Here is a 24,337-nt window from a genome sequence, read left to right on the forward strand (position 1 = left end):
CAGAGCAAGCCTTCTGTGGACAAGAAGCAGAGAACTGAGGCCCCGCCTTTCTGGCTCTGCAGTCTGGGCAGGGCCAGGATGAAGTGTGCCCTCCCTGCCTGCCTCCCACGCTGCTCAGATCTCTTAGGAACAGGACTCTGTCCTCCTCGGTCACGTCAGGCCTGCAGAGCCTTCCTAAGTCCCAGCCACAGCCAGCTTTCTAAATTGAGAAGGTGATGAATTTTTAAATTCTTGAACTTGCGCCGTAATAATCTTCCTGCCATCCCACACATTACGATGCAGGAAGGCAACAGATGTGTTTTCTTATGGTCTGGGAACATGAAATATTGATGGGGGAAGGGAGCGTGGACATGGAGCCTTTGCCCACGACAAAGGCAGCAGATCTCATCCCAGCTTCTCCTTTTCCACCTTTCTCCTCTGACACTTAGGGCTTGAAGTAAGCCCCAAACCCGTGAGAGCCCAGGCTAGTTCAAAACAAGCTCTTAAAAAGCTGTGCAGGGAAATCTGTCTAAAAAGGTCTTTATCAGTCTCCAGGGACCAATCGCTAATGCGGCTAATACACGTTTGATCTATACAGATGATTTTTCCTTTGTCCCCAAGGGAACCTCTACAAACACTTCGGATTTACATGGTGCCAGGCCCAAGCGGGCTGTTGGAAAATAAATAGCATTTTAACACCCTCGAGCGTCAGTCCCCGGGATGAAAAGTAGCATGTGGGCTCTTCTCTGAGTTTTCTATCCGGGCTGTAGGACATAATCAAAACTTCATTTTTAGAGCATTTCTTTTCCTGGTGACATTTCAGTCTGAGGCACCGCATTCTGAAGAGGAAAAGGAACATTCTGATTCCAAAAAGAAAAAAGGAGAGTGTTTCATCTAGGACACTATTTCCAAACACATGTTTAAGCGCTATCGGGTGCCAACATGTGTCGTACAAAAATACAAGATGGTTTTAATAGGCACAGAGCTCATTTTTTAAAAAATTTTAATATGTAATGTGTCTTAGAAATTATATGTATGACATGTACACACATGTTTAAAATGTATGTATATGTAGTTATACATAGCTACTACCTATAAACTGTGATTTCATCGATATTATTAGGATGAGGCTAAAATTAGAAACAGTAAGTCACTTTGAAGAAAAATATTAAGTAACTGGAAGAAGCAAAGATTGGATGAAATGACAGCTCTAGCTCCTGCAGGGAGAAGCTGGATAGAGCCAAAGTGCAGAAGTCGTAGGGAAATGACTAACCTTCGGGAAACGCTGATCTAGGAAAATTCCCCACCAGTTGAGTTAATGAGAGAGTTGAGGCCAGCCCCACCCTTTCCCAGCCAGTGGTGATTAGTAGGAATCTGTGACCTTACCTCCCTGGTCAGAAACACAGAACACACTGATGCCCTGGGGCTCAATGGGATTGGAATCACAACTCCCTGTTGAATGAAGTTCTGTCTTTCTTATGGTTTTAAGCAGAAAACTGCATGTTCATAGTACCTCAATCCAACACATCCTATCTACCCTCTTCCCAGTGGAAGGATATGAGACAGGATATTGCTGACCACTCAGAAGACAGGCCTTTCAGAGAGGCAGTTCTTCAAATAAATGGGTTCTACCCAGGATTCTCAAGCACTAGAGAAGAACTTACAATTCTCCTAGAACTTATAACTCTCTTAGGATGTATCTAGGGCTTCCTTGGTGGCTCAGTGGTACAGAATTCGCCTGCCAATACAGGAGACATGAGTTCAGTCCTTGGGTCAGGAAGATTCTCTGGTGGAGGAGATGGCAACCCATTCCAGTATTCTTACCTGGAAAATCCCATGGACAGAGGAACCTGACAGGCTACAGTCCTTGGGGTTGAGAAAGAGTCGGACGTGACTTAGCATGTAAGTAACAAGGATGTATCTAAGTCCATGATGAAGAGATTCTGACGACAGTACCTAGCTACTGAGTCTTCAGGATGTGCTAGGCGTGTCTCATTAAGTCTAAACTTCAGAAGAACTAGATGACCCAGACACCATTATCTCCTGGTGTGTTTATACAGAAGCTAAAGTTAGGACATACACTACTCAGAGATTCAAATCCAGTACTTTCTTAATGAGAGGTTGGACATGAGAGGCTGTGCTCCAGTGACGAACGCTTTGGGGGAACAGCTGCTCAGATAAACCTGTAGTCCCATCCTCAGTGGAATTTGAATATCCTACAAAACGTTTCCTAAGAATGGTGCCCAGAGTTAAACTTTCCCTCTGGCAACAGGAAGTCACAGACTAAGAAAACTTTGACCATGATCTTTGTTCAGATCTGGCGATGGTGGGGAAGTGGAAGGATGGTTGATGCGGAAGGCGCGGTGCATGCGTGCTCAGTTGTGTCTGACTCTTTGTGACCCTCAGGACTGTAACCCACCAGGGTCCTCTGACCAGGGGAGTCCTCCAGGCAATACTGGAGTGGTTTACCATCTCCTCCTCCAGGGAATCTGCCCGACCCAGGGATCAAAACCATGCCTCTTGATTCTCCTGCATTGGCAGGTGGATTCTTTACCACTGTGCCACCTGGGAAGCTGACATGTGGGATGAAAAGAAGGGGAATAGAATAACAAATCCATACAGATGAGAGGAATTTCTGTGCCAGGGTTCTCTTCCCAGCTCACTGTGAGCCTTGACTACGTTAGGAAAATATCTTATCCTCTTTGATCTTCTTTTTCCTCACATATATTGTGAGGGATTTGGACTAAATGGCCACTTAGTCCCATTAAAATCTTCTTAATCCTAGGATAAGTAGTTTTTCTTGAGTTTGATATAGAACAGCTCCGAAAGAGAGATGGTAAAGAATCTACCTGCAATGCAGGAGATGTGGGTTCGATCCCTGGGTCCAGAAGATCTCCTGGAGAAGGGAATGGCTACCCACTCCAGTATTCTCACCTGGGAGATCCCATGGACAGAGGAGCCTGGCAGGCTACAGTCCATGGGGTCACAGAAGAGTCGGACATGACCGAAGCGACTGACACTCACTCACAGTTGTTAAAACACTAGGAAAATCTTACCTTCACTGAATAACTCAGCCTCAAAAGGAAAAACAGAGCCACATCATCATAAAAGATCCCAGAAAGGGTTACACAGGGTATCTCGTTCTGGAGCCGAGGCAGAGGGCATGACGTAGGAGGGACCGTGGGCCTCCATTCTACCCTATCCATAAACTCTGTCTGTGGACTCTGTACCAGACACCCTGCCACTTTCTGGCCCAACTTTAGCTTGGATTGTTGCAGAACAAGAAAAATGCCAAGAGTCCTCTTCCTAAAGAGCTTAACTGTAACTTGAGGGGGATAGGATGACTGATATTCTTTTGCTTCATTGAAGAAAGTTATTTAGATGAGGATTATACAATTTCTGAAGCCTTCAGTGAAAAGGATAACCTCAAACAATTGTTCTGCCTGATGGAGACAGGATGTAGATGCCCCAGGCTGTCCATTGTGTTGTTCTGGAAGTAAGAATAGTTTCTCAATTTGACTGCCAACAAGACACACCTATGCCTCTTAGGTAGTCTCAGGAGTACGTATTTAGTGCTGCTCATCCTTAGGGATGGAGTTTGAGCTTCCACCTAGGGGAAAAAAATCCTAGAATATAAGACCACCCAGAGTCCCTCCATGTTATTTACAAAGGAAGCCTATGTCATGATACTAGAGGATGAACACCACATGTTGTCAAAATACATATTGCCCAGCAGGGTCAGTTACCCTCAGGTGGAGTAGAGCTGGTAAGAGAAACAGTACGCAGCTTCATGCAGCACAATTTAGTACATACCATGGAGGAAAAATATGAGAGAAATGTTAACAAAGCAGAATCATGACTTGTATCAGAAGGTGATTAGCTGTGATCTGCCCCATGAATAAAACAGGGCCATGTTGCAACTTGATTTAGCTGCTGTGTTTCAGAAGAACTCATAATTCATGTTTCAACTGGAGAAATAGCTTCAGTGAATGATGCAACATACCACATTTTTGTTCAGGTGGTTTGACAAGAAGTGAAAGATGGAGTTGTTTGAAACTTGAATTGAGAAGAGGATCTTAGAGATGTCTGTGCAGTCCCGATGGTCATCGAGGTGTAGTCACAGTATGTTTGGGTATTTCTTAGTAGTGAAATGTTGGAGGACCTGCTTCTTTTGAAGATTTATAATTCTGATAGTCCTCATTTACATTAGAAAAGAAGTGTGGTTAATACTTCAAATACTGCCTATTAAGGACTTCCTTTGTATATACAGAAGAAGATACAGTGATCTATTAACTAGGTTATTAGAGAAGAGATATATGGGTAAACATCTGTATTTTTCAAAGATACTGACACTAACCAGCGTATATTATCATCCATTGAAGATGCAGCCTTCATATGAAATAGGAGTTTGAAGTATCACTTTTCTCATTTGAAAGACTGAAAAATCTTGATCAGAACAAAATGGCTTAAGGAAAATAGTGAAACTTAAAATTTAAAATAATCACTTTCTGTAAAAAAAGAAAGGAAATTCATCATGTAGTTAAGTGTTGGTCCCCTACACACAGTATTGAAACAAAGAGACTGGATTGAATCAAAACCAATTTATTGGGCAGTGAAATAAAAACTTTGAGTTCCACTGGTTTTACCTTTGGCCTTGTGAAGGGATGGAAGGAGCATTTGGCAGGAAATCCGACCTGTGGGTTCCAATTGAGCTGTGCTGGGTGACATGAAATTGACTGAGTCCCTTAATCTCTCTGGTCTTCCTTGTCTTTTTTCCATAAAATGCTGTCTTTCTACTAGATTAGAGGTTTTCAGCCTCTGATCCTTATAGCTTATGGATAAATGGATGGGGGCTCTAGATAATGGGATTTCAGGCCACTTTTCCTTCCATCTCAAGTAGAGCAGCCCTGTTTTGGATACCAACATCCTGAAATAGTTTTAGTTTAATCAGCAGAAAGATATTCAATTGATCTGTAACGTACTGGAATTTCCTTTAAAAAAAAAAATGTTTCACGATCTGCCTGTTAATACTCTCAGTTCTTCTACTGTCTTTAGTTTTTATTGACATCTCTGTCATGGGGCAACTCATCTGAGCAAGTTTATTGAGGGAAACGAGCGCCACAACTGCAGGGTTTGGCACACAGATTGTCAATAACGATCTGAGTGTTGAGGGAGTACTTAGAGAAGGGGCTCGGGCGTCTGCAAACTAGTCAGGGTCAGTTTTCTGCCGCTGAACTGATACACTTTTGGAAACTCATAGTAGCCAAGTTTATTGTGGGCTCGCAGGGTGCCAGGCACTGGGTTAGGCCCTGGACTTTTCTGACAGAATCCTCAAAATCCTGGGAGTGGGTCTCACTAGCTGTAGTTTCCAGATGAGAATACAGGGTCAGGAGGGTTGGACAGCTCATCTGAGACCACAGATTCGCTAAGCACTGGTGGAGCCCCGGGTCTCACCCACACCATAGCTCTGGGCGGTGGGGGGGCGGGGGCAGCATGAGGGGGTATCCTTACCAAGGTCTTTAGCTTGAGGTTAGCCTCTGGGTTGATGATTGCTTAGTTCCTAGAGGAATAATGATATTCTTGAGTCACCTTTCTCCCAAAGGATCATCTCTGGTCTCATCACTCTTGTTAGTTGCTTCTAAGTCCTTTCCAAGAGAAATTACAATGTGGGTGGGATTCCTTTGTGGAGAGGATAAGAGAAGTCACTTCTAGCTGGGAGCACACGGGTGACCCTGTGTGGCCAAGGCCTCCTGAAGGGTCAGTGGATTGGGCGGCCCAGTGTTCTGGGTCTCAGCAGCTGATATCCCAACTTGAAGTCATCCCATCGGGCACCTTGTATCCGCTTTCCGTTCATCAGATCTTTGGGTGCCTGGGTTGTATCATTTTGTGATATGTGAGTGTGAGAGTGTGTGTGTGTGTGTGTTCTATCACGCTTCCTTTCATCTGTTTACGGTTGAGGAAAAGCACTGCTTCTTCATGCACTGGAGCAGGTTCCCTGTTGCTTTGCTACTGTGTGCATCAGAGAGTGGGTTTGCCCGCTCCAGGCTCTGCTCCACTGACCTACACTGTGTTCTCTCCATTGTTTCCATCTCACACACCAATTTTCCACCCAAGATATCTGAGTGGGGATGGACTAAGTCACTGGAAGTGACAGTCACTTAAAAAAACTGGCACAACACAGGAATTCACGTTCAAAGGAAGCCTTTGGAGAGAGGCAGGTCGCGCCTTTCTCCTTGTGTTCCTAGATGAGACAATTGCCTTTCCCTCAGCCAACATCTTGCCCACATCCACTGACTTCACTGTGAGGTCCTGCCAAAGGTGGTTTCACTAAGCGGTGCCTGGGGCTTTCACAAAGTGAAGTCACCTCTGCCTGCCAAGCAGGAACTTTCTAGCTGTACAGGGAGAGGGGCGATGCATAGCCTTCTTGCCACTCCTGCAGAGGAGGAAGTGGCTGTCATCGGCCTTTCTCGGCTGTGCCTGCATGCAGGGCCTTCTGCCCGTGGCTAAGAGACCCGTCTCAGAACGTGTGGCCGGGCTATTGACGAGAGGGGGGGTGGCGGACGGCAACTTGGAGAGTTGTTCGTTTTGCTGAAGAGGACACTTGAGGCCAGGATGGTTGCTCTACTTGGCTAAATCCATGGTCTTCCCGTCTAGGGCTGTGACTTGGATGGGGCACCAAGGAGCAGTTGGTGGGGGAGCATGATTGCTCTTCATCCAGCTTGGAAGGTTAGTCGTGTTGCCAAATGCTTCCTTCCTTCCCTTAACAGCCCATTCTAAATCAATCTTCCATGAATTCATCAAAATGGCTTTCGGGTAGCGCCTTCACTTTGCTGCTTCCACATCAATGTCCTCAACCCGGGGAGGCCACTTGTGGGGTTATTCCCCAGACTCTTATTTGAACCTTCCTCCCTGGAGCTCGCCTTCCGCCCACTCCAGGGAAGGTGTCCTTTTCTCTCAGCTCGTTTGCCATCGTGACCATATTTCAGTGCTCTCTTGGCTCATAGTAGGTGAGCTGGGCCACGCCTCAAAGTGCTTTTGTTTCCTCTGAAAGAGGTTAAATCTGGGAAGGGGAGAGGGTGAAAAAAATATATGTGGGAACAGTTTAATTGTATCCATGAGGATTCTTAGTAATCAGGATGCCAGTGTGTATTTTCCAGAGCCTAGAGCTGACATAAATAATGTAGCATACCTCGCTCTGTGCAGGCTTGCCGAGGAATGCTGATGGAGAAAGAGCCAAACTGGGATCTAAAGCTCCCGGCTCCCAGCACAGCCTTTAAAATCATTTTATTGAGTAGTAGTTTGGAATCGGCAGCCAGGGCCTTGGCGGGCTGTCTCCACCAGGAGAAGCCGACGGAGGAGTAACCTTGGAGGGAGCCGAGCCGCCTCGCTGGATTTCAGGAAGATGAGAGTCTGGCGCAGCCTGGCCAGCTCCCATGAATGACTGGTTCATTTCACTGTGTGTTCCTAATCCCAGAAGGAATAGGACAGCTCTGTGAAGTCCCTGAAAGCCTGGTAAGTGCGCAGCTGTTGCTAACAAGATACGACTGGCCCCTCCAACGTAGTTAAAAGCATCTTGCTTTGCCTTTTAGAGCCTCTCGCCTTAATGGTGTAACAGCCAAATGAGCTTTGCGGGACAGCTAACCCCAAATGAAGTCCTGCGACTTAAGCTCATTGAAAGGCGAAGTCTGTGCTGGCGAGAGCCAGAGGGACCACAAACGCCACAGTTCATTTGCAGGAAAGAAACAAATGTGGCTTTACGTGGGATTTTTACAGGAGGTCTGCCAAGCCAAATATCCAACTGAAGCGTTTCCAGATTGTGATTTAAAGTACAACTTAAGCCTTGTCTCGGGTACAAATTATCGAAGTGAGGGGAGAGATGGGGGATGAGGAGGATGGTGTAGTGGAATGTTAGAAAGAATTCTCTGCTGTTGATATTAAGGTACAAATTCTGGCCATTCAGTAAAGAAGGATGACTCCTCCTTGCTTATACTCTGGGGGTTGAGAGAAAGAACCTCAGGGAACATTTGTGTGTGTGTGTGTGTGTGTGTGTTGTCTTTCCTTTTGATTAAGGCATTTGTGGTCTACAAAAGAAGATTAAAGCAGGATCCGTTTCATTTATTTAGTTTGCCTCACAGACATGAAACTTCAGAATGGTAAGTGTCAAAAATATTTCTACCTGTTGGGGAACTAGCCGGGAGCAGGAGATCTGAGCAAAGATGTGGTACCACTTCCAGACTATTTTGCAGTTTCTGGCCAGTGATAGGAGCTGGTGTGTCGACAAAGAGAAAAGTATAGATATCAAGTTTGGTTGGACTGGAAGGGTCTGTGCAACTTGCCATTTAAGAGATGGTTCTTTTAAAAAGAGAGAGAGAGATGGTTCTTTCTGCTATTGCTGGTTTGACAGTGATGGGACCTTGTTTAAGTGGGTTAAGGTATAACCCACTTAAATTGACTAGAAAAAATGTAAAAATATTCAGACAGTTTCATTCTGGGACATGAGTATTTTTTTTTCCCTTTGAAGTTGCTATATAGTTGGTGGGTTTTTTTTCCCCTCTGTTTAAAAAGTATCATCCAAATGTGTTTTATAAAATAACATTTGGAAATTTTGCTTGTGGTCTGATCCTATGCTTTTAACCATCTTATTGAACTGGTCGGAAAGGAGCAATGTTTTTTGGTCTGAGCTTCATTTCACTCTCCCGAAAGCGCCCTTGGTGTGTTTACCTGCCGCTTTAAGGGGTTTCATCAGAAGTTTTATTCAGTAGTCACAGGAGCTCTGCATGGGCCTCTCTGCTTGTGGAAATACATTCCTAAATCAGAGTTGTTGTTTTGTCTTGCTCTGTTTACCTTGTTGGTTTTTGTCATGGTAGAAAAGGACATGAGGCGGGGACAGTTTACTGAGATTGCTTTAGCCTGAAATCTATGGTCTTACAGATCTGTTTCAACTATTTTCTAGCAAGCCTCACATTCTTTAGCCATTTGCAAGCCTGTCTGTGAAATGGGCTTGATACCTGAGAAAATGTAATACCTCTGCACTCTGGAAGACTCTCAGTCATGATGGTAAATATTTGAAAGGGAAAAAAATGTAATAAAGAATTAGCTAAGGGTCTGTCTGCAAGCTGTTCTCTGTGAGCCTGACTTAAGAAATGCTGTAAGCACCTAAAAACTGTGTCACTTGTTGGTTTTTATTTATAAGTGCATTAGGATAAAGTACGTTTTAACTGCAGAGAGAAATACAATACTCCCAATAAACAAAACTCGGCTTTTATAACCAAAAAGTGACCTGGAGGAATGTGAGGGCTTGATAGAAGGCCCTGGTTCTCGGGTGCAGAGTCACAGATTCATGTTTAATTTAACAAAACATTAAACATTTCATGTTTAATTTAATGAAACATTAGAGCACTAGGATTTGTCACCTTCATGACAGAATGTCAGAACTCTGGGATAGTTGCAGAATATATGTTCTTTCTGCAGAATTCACATGTGACACTTGGAAATGTTTCACACCCAAAGACCTTTGCTTTATTTAGGGGCCTTTCCCCACCTCTGATCGACGACCAAAAAGCAAAAATGCAAGTAAAACAACAAAAACAGCACCACATTAGGCATGCACTACTAGTCTAGCTAATTTTAGGGGGGCTATTAGCAGGCATTTAGGCAAATCTATTAACATTTAGCATCAGCACAAATGCAATCGCATTTCTTCTTCTTGTGCTTTTGACAAAATGAGCACAAGGATCTTCAGGACAAGAAAAGAATGGATGCCGCAGTCTCATTTGTTATGTAGTAAACTTTTTATTTAACCCACTTGGATTTTTTCTTAATGAGCTATTTAAGAAATTGGGGTGTGATGTTTGGGGAAAATTGAAGGTAATGTATCTGTTTGACAAAGATTGTTACCAGTGAGAAAGAAGAAATCCTTGGTATGGCATTGCTTGCCAGTACATTTTTTTTTTTTCCTTTTCTTAGTGGGAAACATGTGGTTGGTGGTTGATAATGCCACTTTGCCTTCGGCTTGTGATGGAAGATTTTCCTTTTTGTATTTACAAGTGCTAAAACATAGACATGCCCTACCTCCCTGTCCAGATTGGTGAGGCTCTGTTTTCCTCTGATGCTTTCAATGTTTAGTTTCTTTTGGTAGAAAAGAAGACTTTATATTTGAGCCATGAAGATGATTACCAATTCATAAAACATGTGTGAGAGTGTACAGGTGTGTGTTTATACACACATGCATACACATACATATGCACACAACATACAGACATACATACAAAAGCCTCCCCCCAGATTCTGCCTCCATTCCATTTGAATTATCTCTTGCCCCATTTCTGGAGTGTTTTTATCCAGCACGACCAGCATAGAATTTTATGAGTACGGTATCTGGCTTTGTGATGGCAGGAGTCCGAACACCTCTCTGTGTTATTATAGACTCAGTCTGAATGTGTGTGCTTTCTTGTGCGCCTTGAAGTGGCTGAGACCAGATGCTTCAGCGAGAGATGTCACATTAATGCAATTCAGAGGAGCATATGGCAAGAGAAAAATCGTTACGACAGTGACTGACCTAAAGAGCAAGTAGCTTTTTTAACCTTAAAAAAAAAAAATTGTTTTAACCCTCTCCTAAGTAGCAGCAGATACTTTCTTGAGTTGATTTTTTTTTTAACTCTCCTGGAGGTTGCATTCTGGAATGCGGGTGGGTACAAAGGAATAGCCTGGATTGCTAGGGAGCCCTATTTGCTTTGACGTGGGGGCAGAAGGGAAGGCAGGAAGGTTGGTCTGTGCTTACTCACCACCCACTCCCCAGGAGAGCCTTTGGGTCCAAGGGCTGAGATCCAGTGGGGTCGGGGAGGCAGCTTATCTTTGACTGCCTTGATGGCACCCCAACCCCACCCTGAAGAGTCCCCCGGCTGAGGAGGCCTGCTGCCTGTGTAATCCCTTTCTGACCACCGTCCGATCGCACTGGTGGCTCTCTTCCCTTCAAAGCGCCTCTTCTGAGGCCCGTTTCTGTGCTGGCGCTCTGACAGGCACCCGAGGGAAAAGCCAATGAGACGTGGTCCCCAGCCTGAAGGAGCTCCTGTCTCATGGGGGAAGGCGGCCAACAGAAACGCACAAGGCATAGTCCTTGGTGCTGAGGAAGGAAAGTCTTGAACGGCCATAGGCACCAGATGGGTGCAGAGGAAGAAGGTCAGGAAAGGCGTGGTAGAGGCTGTTGATCAAGAGAAGTAGCCTGGAAGATTCCCCTGGAAGACGTGGGGTAGGGTCTTGTGGGCCCTGAAAATGGCCAATGTGGGCTTCCCCGGTGACTCAGATGGTAAAGAATCTGCCTGAGGTGCGGGAGGCCCGGGTTCGATCCCTGAGTCAGGAAGATCCCCTGCAGAAGGGAATGGCAACCCACTCCAGTTTTCTTGCCTGGAGAATTCCATGGACTGAGCAGCCTGGTGGACGACAGCCCATGGGGTTGCATAGAGTCGGACATGACTGAGCAGCTTTCACTTTCACTTTGGCAGATGGCTTCAGGTGCTCAGTCCAGGAAGGTTGGTACACAGGGCACGATGAAGGCAAGGGATTGGACTAGATGGGCGGGTGGAGCCCTCCTGGTCTTTGGCTTTCCATACCCTCCAGTCTGGGCCACTCTCTTAAAAGTGTAAAGCCACCAAGCTGTTCGTGGCAGTAAGCACAGTGAAGGCCGGACACTGGGCATTAGGGGAGAACTCTTGAGCTTTGCAACTTCCATTCCTAACTCAACTTTAAAAAAAAGAAAATGGCACTGGCTGCCACCGTGTGAACCAAACAATTAAATGCGAAGGTCCCAGGTGGAGCCTGGAGTCTGCAAGCTGGCATCCTCCACATGTGGACAAGAGGATGTCTGCAAAGAGATTTCACCCTCCAGCTCAAATCCAACTAGCTTTTGATCTGAAAGGAGTTTGGAGAGGCACGTTTCCACAGACATAAACAGTGTGCTTCAAGACAGTGTCTCCAAAGTTCTCTAGCTTTCAAGTGCCCTCAGTTGGAATTCTGGTTGTGGGGCGGAGGGTCAAAATACATATGTCTATGTTTGCCTGTGCTTTATAGGTATTTATGTAGTGGTGGGTGTGTTCGGTTTCCTTCATGGAGTCAAAGCTCCTGGAGGTGGAATCAGAAATCCAGGTTGAAATGCCGACCTCATAGATAAAGACACGTACAATCAGCCTGTCTCAGCTAATGAGGGCCTTTGTGTGTAGCCCATGGAGAAGGAAATGGCAACCCACTGCAGTCTTCTTGCCTGGAGAATCCCATGGACAGAGGAGCCTGGTAGTCTACAGTCCAGGTCCACAGAGTTGGACCTGACTGAGCACACACACATATGCTTAGCCCATGTGGTAGGAGGTTTGGGGGCATTTTTCCTTTGTATTCAGTTTTTTGTATCTTCTCATCAGCAGCATAACTCTCTACCCTCCAGTCATGGCAGAAAAGCTCGTGCAGCTGTTAGAAAACCCTTGCAGGTTCTGCGCTGTCTTGAGAACGCAGCCCCCACTGAGCGGGGTGGTGGGAAGCAGGCTGCGAGCGATCGCCTTGACCTTGACTCCCTGCTACCACTTGACCTGCATCTGGCCCCAGGTCAGATGCGTGCCAGTCTGTGGGCTGTGCATCCCAGAGAGACCAGCCAGGGGAGCCCATCCATCATCCCGCAGGCTCTGCCTCCCGAGTTGTTAGGGCTCCCTGGGCATTACGAGCCGGGCCAGCGATGAGCAACCCAGGCCTGGGCCCTGGCTCTCTGGCTGGTTTGAAGGATGGGTGCTGACATGTGAATTTTTTCGAGTGACTGGCCCTTCCCTAATTTATCTGTCTGAAGAGTGGATAACAATACTTCTCAACTCTCTGAGAATAATATTAATAATGATTTTTTTTTTTTAATTTGACCAAGGTATCAACTCAGACTCTAGTCCTGCAAACCAGCCACAACTGCTGTGCCTTCCCGGGTTCCCTGGGCTCCTGCTCTCGTCTCCTTCCCCAGGCCTGCCACCCAGCGCCCAGAGTCTCAGGGTCCAGCGGCCTGGCCTATCACAGTGCCGGCACCAGTTCCTTTCTCTCCGCTTCACGTCGATCCACTTGTAGAGCTTGGCCCCTTTCTCCTGGCACGTGCAGAAAAGGAATCACAACCTGGCAAACAAACACACAGGCAAACAGTCAGCTGCCCAAGACCTCTGTGCAGAGCACACTGAGGGGTTTCATATGCCAGCCAAAAGAGGATTTTGGAATATTTGATGCCCTCCTCGCATTCCAGTGTTCTTGCCTGGAGAAGCCCCATGGACAAAGGAGCCTGGCGGGTTACAGTCCATGGGGTCACAAAGAGTCAGACATGACTGAGAGACTAAGCACATACACACACACGTGCGCACACATACACACACGCACACACATACACACACATATACATACACACATACACACACACACATACACACACACATATGCACACATACACACACACACACACACACACACACTCGTGCCCACTATCCCCTTCTTAGGGCTTCCTAGGTGTAGCTAGTGGTAAAGAACCTGCCTGCCAATGCTGGAGACTCAGGAGACATGAGTTTGATCCCTGGGTCAGGAAGATCCTCTAGAGAAGGGCAGGACAACCCACTCCGGTATTCTTGCCTGGAGAATCCCATGGACAGAGGAGCCTCGCGGACTAGAGTCCATGGGGTCATGAAAGAGTTGCATATGACTGAAGCATTACCACATACCCCCTTCTGAAACAATCTCTGAAGCTCTAAGAAGCAAAGTCAATAATGATCTGTCTACCTACTCCACCTGCCCACCAAGCTCCATGCTGTGTGTCTCTCTTTCCTCACTGACCAGAAGTTCAGTGTTTCTCCCATTATGCTTTTGCAGAGCAGGTCAGCAGTCTCCACTTCTGCCTCCGGAGCCAGTGCCCTTGGCAGGATGTTGGCAGACAGAAGCCAGTCTGTTCCTAGCTTGGCCTCTCTCCCTATCTCAGCAGATTCTGCTGGAGGAAGACAGTCATAGAGAGATTTAGCTCCCCGAAGAGCTGAATAATACCACTTCCCATCACTAGCCTCTAAGCCACCAGAAACGGAAAGCTGTTAGGTTCTTATTTTAAATAAGAGTTTTTCAGACACATAACAGTGCATTATGTATTTCTTTATGCTTTTCAATGCCCTTCCCCCATGGCCAGTTGATTGACATATTGATTATAGAGGCAGTGTGGCTGAAAGGTAAGAGCCCAGACTCTGGTGCTTGGCCCCTTGCTAGCTGTGTGACCCCGAACAAGTTAAAGTTCTCTGCTGTGCGGTGCTCAGTCCTGTCTGACTCTTTGTGACCCCATGGACTGTAGCCCCCAGTCTCCTCTGTCCATGGGATTCTCTAGGCAAGAATACTGGAGTGGGTTTCCATTTCCTCCTCCAAAAGTTCTCTGAGCTCCAGGTAAATGAGGGCTCATCTTGGTGTCTCTCTGATCCCTCTTATGTGACTCAGTGAGATGTTATCTCAGAACTGGGCACATGCAATGGTTGTTTCTTTGTGTGTCCGCATTGATTTTCCTCCAAATTTTATGATGGGATTGTTGCTTTTATTTCCAAAGAAAGAGGAAGAATTTCAGTTGAACTTGGCAGGGCGCTGAGATTCTGGCAGAACACATCCCAGCGCACCACACAGAAATTGACACACAGTTAAGGACGTCCCTCCTGTTCAAGACAGAAGGAGTTGTGGTGGGGAGGGGGCAAGGGGTGGTCCTGCTAGCTTCCTCCATGCAGGCTTTTGGGTTAGTGTCTGTTTCTCTGCAGTCACCATCTTTCCTACAGCTCACAGACCCAAAACGGTTCAGAATAACTGGCCGTAGCAGAATTTTTTTTTTCCCCCAAGCAGAGTATTACTAGAAATACAAACACTCAAAATTATCTCATTCATCTCTGGTGGCAGAGAATCCAATTGTTCTCTCTTGGTTTGAGTCCTCAGAGGGTGGGGCTGGCAGGGGGGCAAGGACAATTATGGCGACTAAATTTTAATCAACAGTTTCAGTGACAATATTGAATTAAAAAGTTACTAGCTACTAGTTAGAGCGTGGCTCAGCTCCTACACGGGCAAATCAGTCATTCTGTGGTGATTAACATCTATTCAGAACAGAGAATGTATTATGGGTACCAAATTATCATAGGAATTAATGCAGTCTTTTTAAAGGGCTTAAAATATGTTAATAAATACAGTATTCCAGCACCTGCAGCTCAAGAAACTAAAGTCATTAAAGATGGATATAATTATATTTATTATTGCAGGGATCTAGGTGGGGGGGAAAACAGTTTAATGAGCATGAATGAAATGGGGGTTCTTTATTTAAAACTTCTTACCTAAAGAAACTGTTCCCTTTGAGGAAGGAGGTATTTCATAGAATCATTGAATTAGAGAACTATACAAAAGGCAAATTAGAGACAATAATATTCTAAGTTTGGGGCAATGAACTTCAGAGGTCCACCGGGGACATGGCAAAACTCTCCACTTCCTTGGCATTGAGCTTGCCATGGGATTCAGCATCCCCCAAGTTTCAGATTCCTCTACCTTCCCATTTATGTTTCACCCAAGAGCCCCAGCCTTTTTGCAGTTTCTAAAACATACCCAGCTCTTGCCCACCCCAGGGCCTTAGCTTGTGCTTTTACCTTGGTCTGATGTTTATTTTATACCACTTCATTAGTACAATGCTAGGCTTCATCCCAAACAAATTTTCCTTAGCAGCTCATTTAATCCTCACAATTTCTAATGGGCTAAATCAATCTCCTTATCAGCTCCATTCGATAGATAGGGAAATGAGTCAAAGGGAGATCAAGGGCCTTGCCCTGGGTCTTGCTAACTTGAGGTCTCCTCTTTGCCACCAAGTTTTGTTGCTTCTTTGTGGGGTTGGCTACAACCAGCTCTCAGCTCATATGCTGTCTCTGACAGCTTAATCTCATTCATTCTCCCCCATTGAACATTTCAGGATCTAGCTTATCCTTGCAGCACTTATTGTGTTAGTTGCTCAGTTGCATCCGACTCTTTGTGACCTCATGGACTATAGCCTGCCAGGCTCCTCTGATCATGGGATTCTCCAGGCATGAATACTGGAGTGGGTTGCCCTGCCTTCCCCCAGGGGATCTTCCCAACCCAGGGATTGCACCCGGGTCTCCCGCATTGCAGGCAGATTCTTCACTGTCCAAGCCACCATTAGATGCATGTGTGTTTTCAGTTGTTTTCCTTTTCTGGCACCACCATCATGTCCATGAAGACAGCAACTGTTTTTGTTTAATGCTCTATCCCCAATCCTATTCAAGTAACTGACATTTAATAAGTACTGAATAAATATTTGTGTAATGGATCTTTGAATTCATATGTACAGCATTTGCTGTCTGTAGCCAGAATAAATGGTATTTTTCATCTATCTGTCTATCCACATAGATTGACAAATAGGTGAAACAAAGTTTTTTTTTTCAGATTTTCAAAACGAGAAGGTAACTTTCTTTTTGTGATTAAATCCTTTTTAGTCAATTGATATAAAAATGGCAGCCTAGTATAACCATTTCAGTATTAAATCTGGGTCTTCAGTAGAGACAAAAAGTTGCAGAATGTTTATAGAGATTAATTCCTATTTGACTGATAAGTAATCAGAGAAGCTGACAGGAGAAGCCACTTGCTCAAGTTAGGGAGGTGGTCAGGAATGGGTTCAAAAGCAAACCCTAGTGCTCTTGGCTCATGATCCAGTGTTGTTTTTGCACATCTGCCTTGCTTACATAGTCACCCAAGCTGATAGCATCAAGAGAAACTCATCAGAAACAGAAGAGCACTTAAGACTAACTGTGGCTGCTGCTGAGAATGTTGTATTTGACAGGTCAGGAGCGGTAGATTGAAGCGCTCTTATTTTCTTAAATCTTGAGGGTGTTGGAGGTGAAAATTAACTGTCTCTCCTCGTGGTGGAATGCATTTGAAATGCTATTTCCTGTTACGAAGTGAAAGAAGAAAAATAAACACATATCATGTGGAATTAAAAATGGAGATCACAATTCTACACATCACACCCTAGAGGAAGTTACCACCTTTGAGAAACTATCTCAGTTCTCTGGTTTGCCAGCTTATTGGGAATATGGTCTGGCTCCTAAAATCCCCAACACCGTGAGTTTGTTTTTTTTTTTTTTACAATTTAGAAGCCATGGATCACATTGAGAATGTGATTAAACTTTTGGGCCGTATGCCCAGAGAAAAGGAATATGGACAAACGTGAGATGTTTTGCAGATTATTTCAGGGAGCTCTTGGACACATTATTGTCCATTTTGTAGATCTCTAGAGACCCATGGATTTCGATTTAAGAAGTCCTGGTAGCACAGAATGCATAATAATATTAGTTAATTATAATAGGTAATATTTATTAAGCTCTTATGTGTCAGACACTTGGCTCATTAGATAGATAGGTATGCTTTATATGTGAATTATATGTATTATATATGTAAGTTTTTTATTTAATCCTCAGGTATCACAATTGTTCCCATTTTGCAGATGAGGAAGCTGAGACTCAGAAGAAGCTAAAGAAGCTGGAAAATATTGGAACCTGGACTAGAACCTAGGTGATCTGATACCATAGCCTCACATAACGTCAGGCATAGGACATTTTCATAAAGTAGGCCTTGACCATATTGTACGCGATGCTGTGGTAAATTCCATGGTAGAAGATACAGGCTAAATAGAATACCTTTAGAATGTCGGCATCCCTGATAGCTCAGTTGACAAAGAATGAGCAATGCAAGAGACCTGGGTTTGATCCCTAGGTTGGGAAGATCCCCTGGTGAAGAGAAAGGCTCCCCACTCCAGTATTCTGGCCTAGAGAATTCCAGGAACTGTATTTCCATGGGACTGCAAAGAGTCAGACATGACTGAGTGACTTTCACTTTCCCTTTAGAGTGTCAGTGAAAGCTATGAAGGGCTGAAGACTCCATGCTCCAGGTCTTTCATTTCCTTACAGAGAGGCAATCAGAATGGCGTCAGGGTATCTCCTCTTTCCAAGAACTTCCCTCCACCCTCCCACATACTGGGAGACTGGAGTACCAAGGGACTAAATGGTAGTTCTTGTGGTTTTATTATTGCCCATGTTTAGATAGGGGCTTCCCTGGTGGCTCAGACAGTTAAGAATCTACCTGCAATGCAGGAGACCCAGGTTCGGTCCCTGGGTTGGGAAGATCCCCTGAAGAAGGGAATGGCTACCCTCTCCAGTATTCTTGCCTGGAGAATTCCATGGAGCCTGGCAAGCTACAGTCCATGGAGTCACAAAGAGTCAGACACGACTGAGCGTCTAACACATACATATTTAGTTAACTTTCAATTTGTGAGTGTCTATCATCAGATGGGCCGATGGGCCCTGTTTGAATGTGAAGCCATCTTAAGAATATTCAGGACCAGCTGGACTGTCAGCACACTTTACAAGAGGCTATTAGTTTGAGATGTATTCAATTATTTCTTGCTTCCTCAGGAGGATAAATGGTGAACCCATTAGAAGTTGCTTGAGAATGTTCCTGTGACCGCTTTTTCTTCCTTCTTTCCTTTTTGAAGGAAACAAAACATTATTTTTACTTAGACATGGATGTCATTTATCAAGTTAGAACTAATAACTTGAATGAATTTGCATACTTCCATTGTTTTCTTTTTCATTCATTGGGATTTATCTAGCCATTTCTTTTGTGATTAATATCCTAAGCGCTTGCTTTGGTCTAGGCTCTTGGCTGGGCACTGAGGATAAAGAAGTGAGTCAGATACAGCATGTGGCCTCAAGGAGTCTAGCAGGAGAGCAGGCCATGTAAACAAATCTGTGTAAAGCATTGTAGTGTGTGGTACAGTGTGGAAGCAGCCGCAGGAGTAATTGGTCGACTCGCCTTCAGAAGATTATCACTGGCTACATGGACGGGAAAACTGTTCCCTAGAATAAGGATTCTTAAACCTGAGCAGGCATCAGAAACCCCCAGAGGACTTGTTAAAACAAGATTAATGGGCCCCAACCTGAGATTCTAACTCCATATGTATGGGGTGGGTCCCCAAATTTGCGTTTCTAAGAAGATTCTCAGATGATGGTAATGCTGCTGGTCCAGGGAACACACTTTGAGAACCCCCTTTCTAGCCTTTCCAGAGGACAGATGATATAGAAAATACTCATTATTGTTTCTATGGCTTTATCCCCTAAGTTAAAAATATTTCATCCTCTTGTTACTGAGTCTAGGTTCACACCACTCACCGCACAACAGGCCAATAAATTGAGAGACAAGTTGTTGGGGCAAGGAATAAGAACTGTATTCACAAAGCAAGCAGACCAAGAAAGACAGTGGACTAGTGTCCCAAAGAATCATCTTAGTGGAGTTAGAATTCAAGCTTCTTTTATATTGAAGGAGGAGGGGTGTGGTTGGTTGTTGCAAACTTCTTGGTGTCTGAATCCTTCGTTTTTGCAGCTGTTCACAAAGATCGGGTCCTGATGTTCCTATAAACCTCCAACAAGTCAAATATTGTTCTCTATTCTGCAACTTTTTAATCTCTATAAGAATGGAAAAGTATTACACCTTTAAAGCCAGAGCCTGGAGAATGGGCTCTCCTGTATAGTTTAGGCTATTGGTGGCATTCTTAACTTGTAGCAAAAAAAAAAAAAAACAAAGTTTAAAGTAAAAGAAACAGGTCCAATATGGAGTCATATTTGTTCTTTCCTGTTATACTCTCTCTGTCTTGTTTAAGGTTTCCTTATGAATGTGTATGCTTCTGTTCTCTTCCTTTGAAAGTGTCATTCTGGGGGGGGGAAAAAGTGTAATTCTGTAGTATTCTCTAGGTTTTCCTTTTTAAGTTCTTGACTTTGACCTCTCAAAGGAGGGAGCAGTGAGATGCTAAGAGAAGTGATAGACCACTTAACGTGAATCATGAGTTGTATAAATTCTAATGGATGTGAGGGTGTGAAGATGAATTTCTTCTGAAACAGTGGTTAGCACTGAGTCTCACAAAATACTGTGGATGGACAATTAAATAAACAAGGTGGTCAGATTTCAGATCCCCTCCTATACATCCTCAGGTCATCCCAGGTCCTGTGGGGCCCACATCATACTCACAGAGAAATGAAAGAGAGAGACAAGAGACCAAGGGACACCCCAAAAAAGTCTAATACGGTGAGAGTACTGCAGGCTTTTCATAAATAGAGTCACGTTTTTGGCCAAATGCAATGGAAAATATGAACTTGTGTCAGAAAACAATACCCAGTTTCTTGAGTAATGATTCTTCCTCTTTTCCTTTGTTCTTTTGGTCAATTTTGCGCGGCAAATAAGAACCTTGTGGACAGAAAGATCATCATTTGTCAATCCTTTTGCAGCAATTTTCCTAACAGTTCTTTCAGCCCTAAATGCTTTTAAGCATCTGTCAGTAGCATATAATAGCCTTACTGGGAGGGGAAAACAAGAACAACAGTAACAACTATTCGTTGCATAAGAATGAACTGAACTGAGTGTCTCTCCCCTTTCTGGATGACCGTCCACGTGTGGGTTTCTACACGCAGCTGTGCTGTTATTGTTTGTGCGTAGACCTTAAGTTGTCTTTAATTTTTATGTGTGGAGAAATGATGCCAATTGAGACAGAGAATGGACCCCTCCCCCCCAAAAAAATTTAGTGTCTCAGTGATGAGACAAGTCAATAAACAGCTTGATTACTAATTCATTCAGGAACAAAAATAATGGCTTTCTAAAGTAGAATGACCAGATCCAATAACTAACTGTTTGTCAGGGCAGTAATAATGGTATTTGTATCTCTTTTAATTGGCTTTAACCTTTCCCTTCATGTGTGCAATATTAAAAAATTAAAGAGGAAAGTATTTAGAGGCATGGATTTACGGCACTGCGTGGATTACATGCTTTTAATGAGGTCAGGACAATAAACCATCTGAGCAGAACCTGCTGCCCAGTGATGAATTACTCCCTTTTACAATAGATAGAAGACAGCCAGTGTGTGGGACACGCATGCTCACAGAGTTATCTGTAGACCAGGTGATGCTCTGCTTCGCAATTGAGCTAACACAGAGCGTTTCCAGTTACAAGGAGGGTCCAGAACTTTTCAAAATACAGAGCCGCAATATACCAGGTGAAAAAGTGAAACTGGCAGAATAGAATGCCCCATGTGTGTGTTAGATATTGACTCATGCATGTCTGTTATGTGCAGATACATGTGGATAGACGAAGGAACGATGGAGAGAAGGGAAAGAGAGAGAATGGGAGGAATGGAAGGAGGGAAAGAGAGGGGAAGGGAAAGAAGTACAGATAATGTGGGAGGAGCATGCTGTAGTGATCTGGAGCTGGCTTGGATTGTCATGTAGCGTTGATTATGTAACACCCTTTCCCGATTCCATCACTACTGCAGCTGAAAATTGCACATGGTGGATGTATTGACCCCACAGAAATAAGCAAATGCTATTATAAACCAGAACTTTTTTCTAGAAAGCCAATTGTTAAGCTTTTGCACATACAACAAACACTGCCGGACATAAAACAAACCAGAGTGTTTATATCTAGAAAGCAGGTTGACTAGGAGAAGGAGTGGTCCATGAAGCAGGCGTGTTGGGAATGAGAAACAGGTATCTTTCCTCTTTATTGCTACAGTTTCCATATGGCACTTATTACTTTTATAGTAATAATAATAATTCCTTTTAAACAGTTCATGGTAAAATTGTTCCACAAATATCACTGAAACATTTTTTAAAATACAGAAATAGAATTAATCACCTTTACTTTGTAAGTCACGTACAGGACACTTTGTACAAGGAAAAACAATCCAGACCAGTGATAGAATCAAATACTCAGGGGACTTAAGACTCAGAACACTCGGAAGCGTGTCCTTTGGTGGTGAAAACTTCCTCAGTCTTCCAAATCAAAAGGAAAACAGAATCACACACAGAGTGTGAATGGAGCCTGGCCCTGGAGTGGGTAGTGTTTGCAGTCAGATCCCACCCCACAATAAATTCTAGCGATGAACGTCTCATGGTGTCCGTCCAGAGCTCATCTCCTCATGTTGACCAGTTAAGCCAAATCACCTCACAGTCTTTACCTAATCAGTAGCCTTGAGTTGACAGCGTGAAACATTCCTAATGACGAGAAAAGCACTCCAGCCCAGAAACGGAGCCACAACCCCACTGTCAAGGTACCAGCCATGAGGTCCAGCCAGTCTGTCACCACCTGAAGTGATGGTGATGCTTCCTTTTCCCACTTTGAGACGCTGAGATCTCTAGTCCACCTCAGTAAGGGGCCGAGTAAAAGAGGCTCACTGTTTCCCCTTCCTTTCCACACCGCTGTCTTTCTTCTCAGTTCTATCTCCATGAACACCAGGTGATATCCTCCTAATGACCAAATTGCTCCTATTTCCTAGGACTCTTACAAATGAAAGTCCCACATCTAAAAGCCCGTACCTCAACCATTCATGAAGACAGATGCTTGATTTTATAAGCATGTATTCATTCATTTGACATATTTCTGTTACTGACCAGGGTTCTCAGTCTTCTTAATCAATTAAAATTGATAGGAGGCCAGATAAGAAACATAGGCAAGGCTTTACTGGGGCCCCTGCTACAGCAGGAGGAGAGCACAAACAAGTAGTAGTTTCCCTTGCTCACTGCTCACTTGCTGAGGAGGGTTGAGCTGGTTCCTTACATGGGGTGAAGGTAAAGTTACGTCCGATCAGACCAGAGGGGTGGGTTGGACGGTGTGCCCACCCCTTGGTGGTGTGTGCAGCAGGCATGCGCAGTACCCTGCTTTTCCTGCTGACACTCTGCTTTTAGGGCTTCCCTGATGGCTCAGATGGTAAAGAATCCACCGCAGTGCAGGAGATCCAGGTTCAATCCCTGGATCGGGAAGATCCCCTCGATTAGGGAATGGTAACCCACTTCAGTATTCTTGCCTGGGAAATTCCATGGACGGAGAAGCCTGGCAGGCTACAGTCCCTGGGGCCGCAGGGTCGGACACAACTGAGCGGCTGACACTTTCCCTTTCGCACTCTAACCCTGCTTTTGCTCCAGCTTTTCAGGAGTGTCACTGGGGTTTTCTGGGCTCTCTGTGTCTTGTACATAATTTCCCCAGTTGCATGTGCACGCAGTTATTTTCAGTCCCTGATAGTTTGTGTTTTGTTTCTCAAGGAGATGTCTGTCCAGGCGTAAGTACTGCTGCAAGTGGTCTCAGGTCCTAGGTTCCAGCTGGTCTCACTTTTGTGTGCCTGGCACTGGGTTTACTGTAGAGATACAGTCATAAACCCATTAAACAAATACCTCACCTTCCTGAAGCTGACATTCCAGTAAATGGAGACAGACAGAAGCAGGTAAACCAATAAAAAACATGCAAAAACAGAGTGTGAGTGATGTTTGAAACACAGTGAAATAAGGGTGCGATGGAGAGTAACAGGTACTTTATATCCTCTGCTTTAGAGGGTAGGAAGGGAAAACATTTCTGGAAGATAAACTTTGAGCTGAAATGGGAATGCCAGGGGGCAGCCAGCCATGGGCAGTCATAATATGAAATGTATGGAGGTTCCTTAACCTAAAAGCGGGTTTACCTGCTTTTAAGACTGGGTGCAATGAAGGGCACTGTAGGTGCTTGCTTGCTTTCCTAGTATCTCAAAGCAAGTTGCCTGCTCCAAGTACTTCTGAGAAATGTTCAAGATGGGGATCATTTGTGTATGTGTGGCTGATGTCATGTTCTTAACTATGTCTGAGATGGTTTACTGGTCAATGGAGTGGAGAGCATGAAAGACAGGACAGTCATAAGTTGAGATGTCATCACCTGTGGCATCTCACAGTTGTGAGTTGTGTCCGTACAATGTTAACAGAAAGGCAGTGTGTTGAGGGGAATGTATGCAGACTTCGGATGAAGAAATAGCTGCGTTCAAATGTCAGCACTGCCACTTATTGTCACTCACAGGGTATGGACCCTCTCTGATTTCTCAGAGCTGTCACCTATAACATGGGGATATAAAAATGCCCTCTTCATAGGGGGATGGTGAAAATGGAGTAAGGTCATGTCTATAAAGTGCCTGGCTCAGAGCATCCGGGAGCTTCCTTTTAGAGAAGTTTTTGGAAATACTGTTGGACTGTGACTCACCAGAGTGAAACTTTCATTGCATGGGAACAGGGAGGGCTCATTCGTATCTTTGCTTCTGTCTTTCTGTTGGCTGCAGCACTGCAGTTTGAGACTTGAAGCTGTAGCCAAGTATCCCAGGTTGGGCAAGAAAATTGAAAATGCAGCTGTCATTCTTTAAGCACGATCTGTGGCAGAAGACAAGAGAGGCATGATAGGATGGGTACTCAGCAAGAGAAACACCCACTCCTTTCATCCTTTATTCAAGAGTTAC

General features: G+C 44.6%; 1 protein-coding gene across 5 annotated transcripts in view; it reads left to right on the plus strand.

Annotated features, from left to right (window-relative positions):
- The window catches only part of TENM2 (teneurin transmembrane protein 2), a 1,030,924-nt gene that overhangs the window by 553,197 nt on the left and 453,390 nt on the right, over nucleotides 1-24,337 (plus strand). The window contains exon 5 of one of the 5 annotated variants that reach the window (XM_061149488.1): nucleotides 17,960-17,975. The exons of the other annotated variants lie outside the window; for them this stretch is intronic. Within the exon in view, the coding sequence (XP_061005471.1) occupies nucleotides 17,960-17,975 (16 nt within the window). The remainder of the gene's footprint in view (nucleotides 1-17,959; nucleotides 17,976-24,337) is intronic. 5 annotated transcript variants of the gene reach the window in all.

This window comes from Dama dama, chromosome 9 (assembly GCF_033118175.1).
Source record: "Dama dama isolate Ldn47 chromosome 9, ASM3311817v1, whole genome shotgun sequence".
Classification (NCBI taxonomy): domain Eukaryota; kingdom Metazoa; phylum Chordata; class Mammalia; order Artiodactyla; family Cervidae; genus Dama; species Dama dama.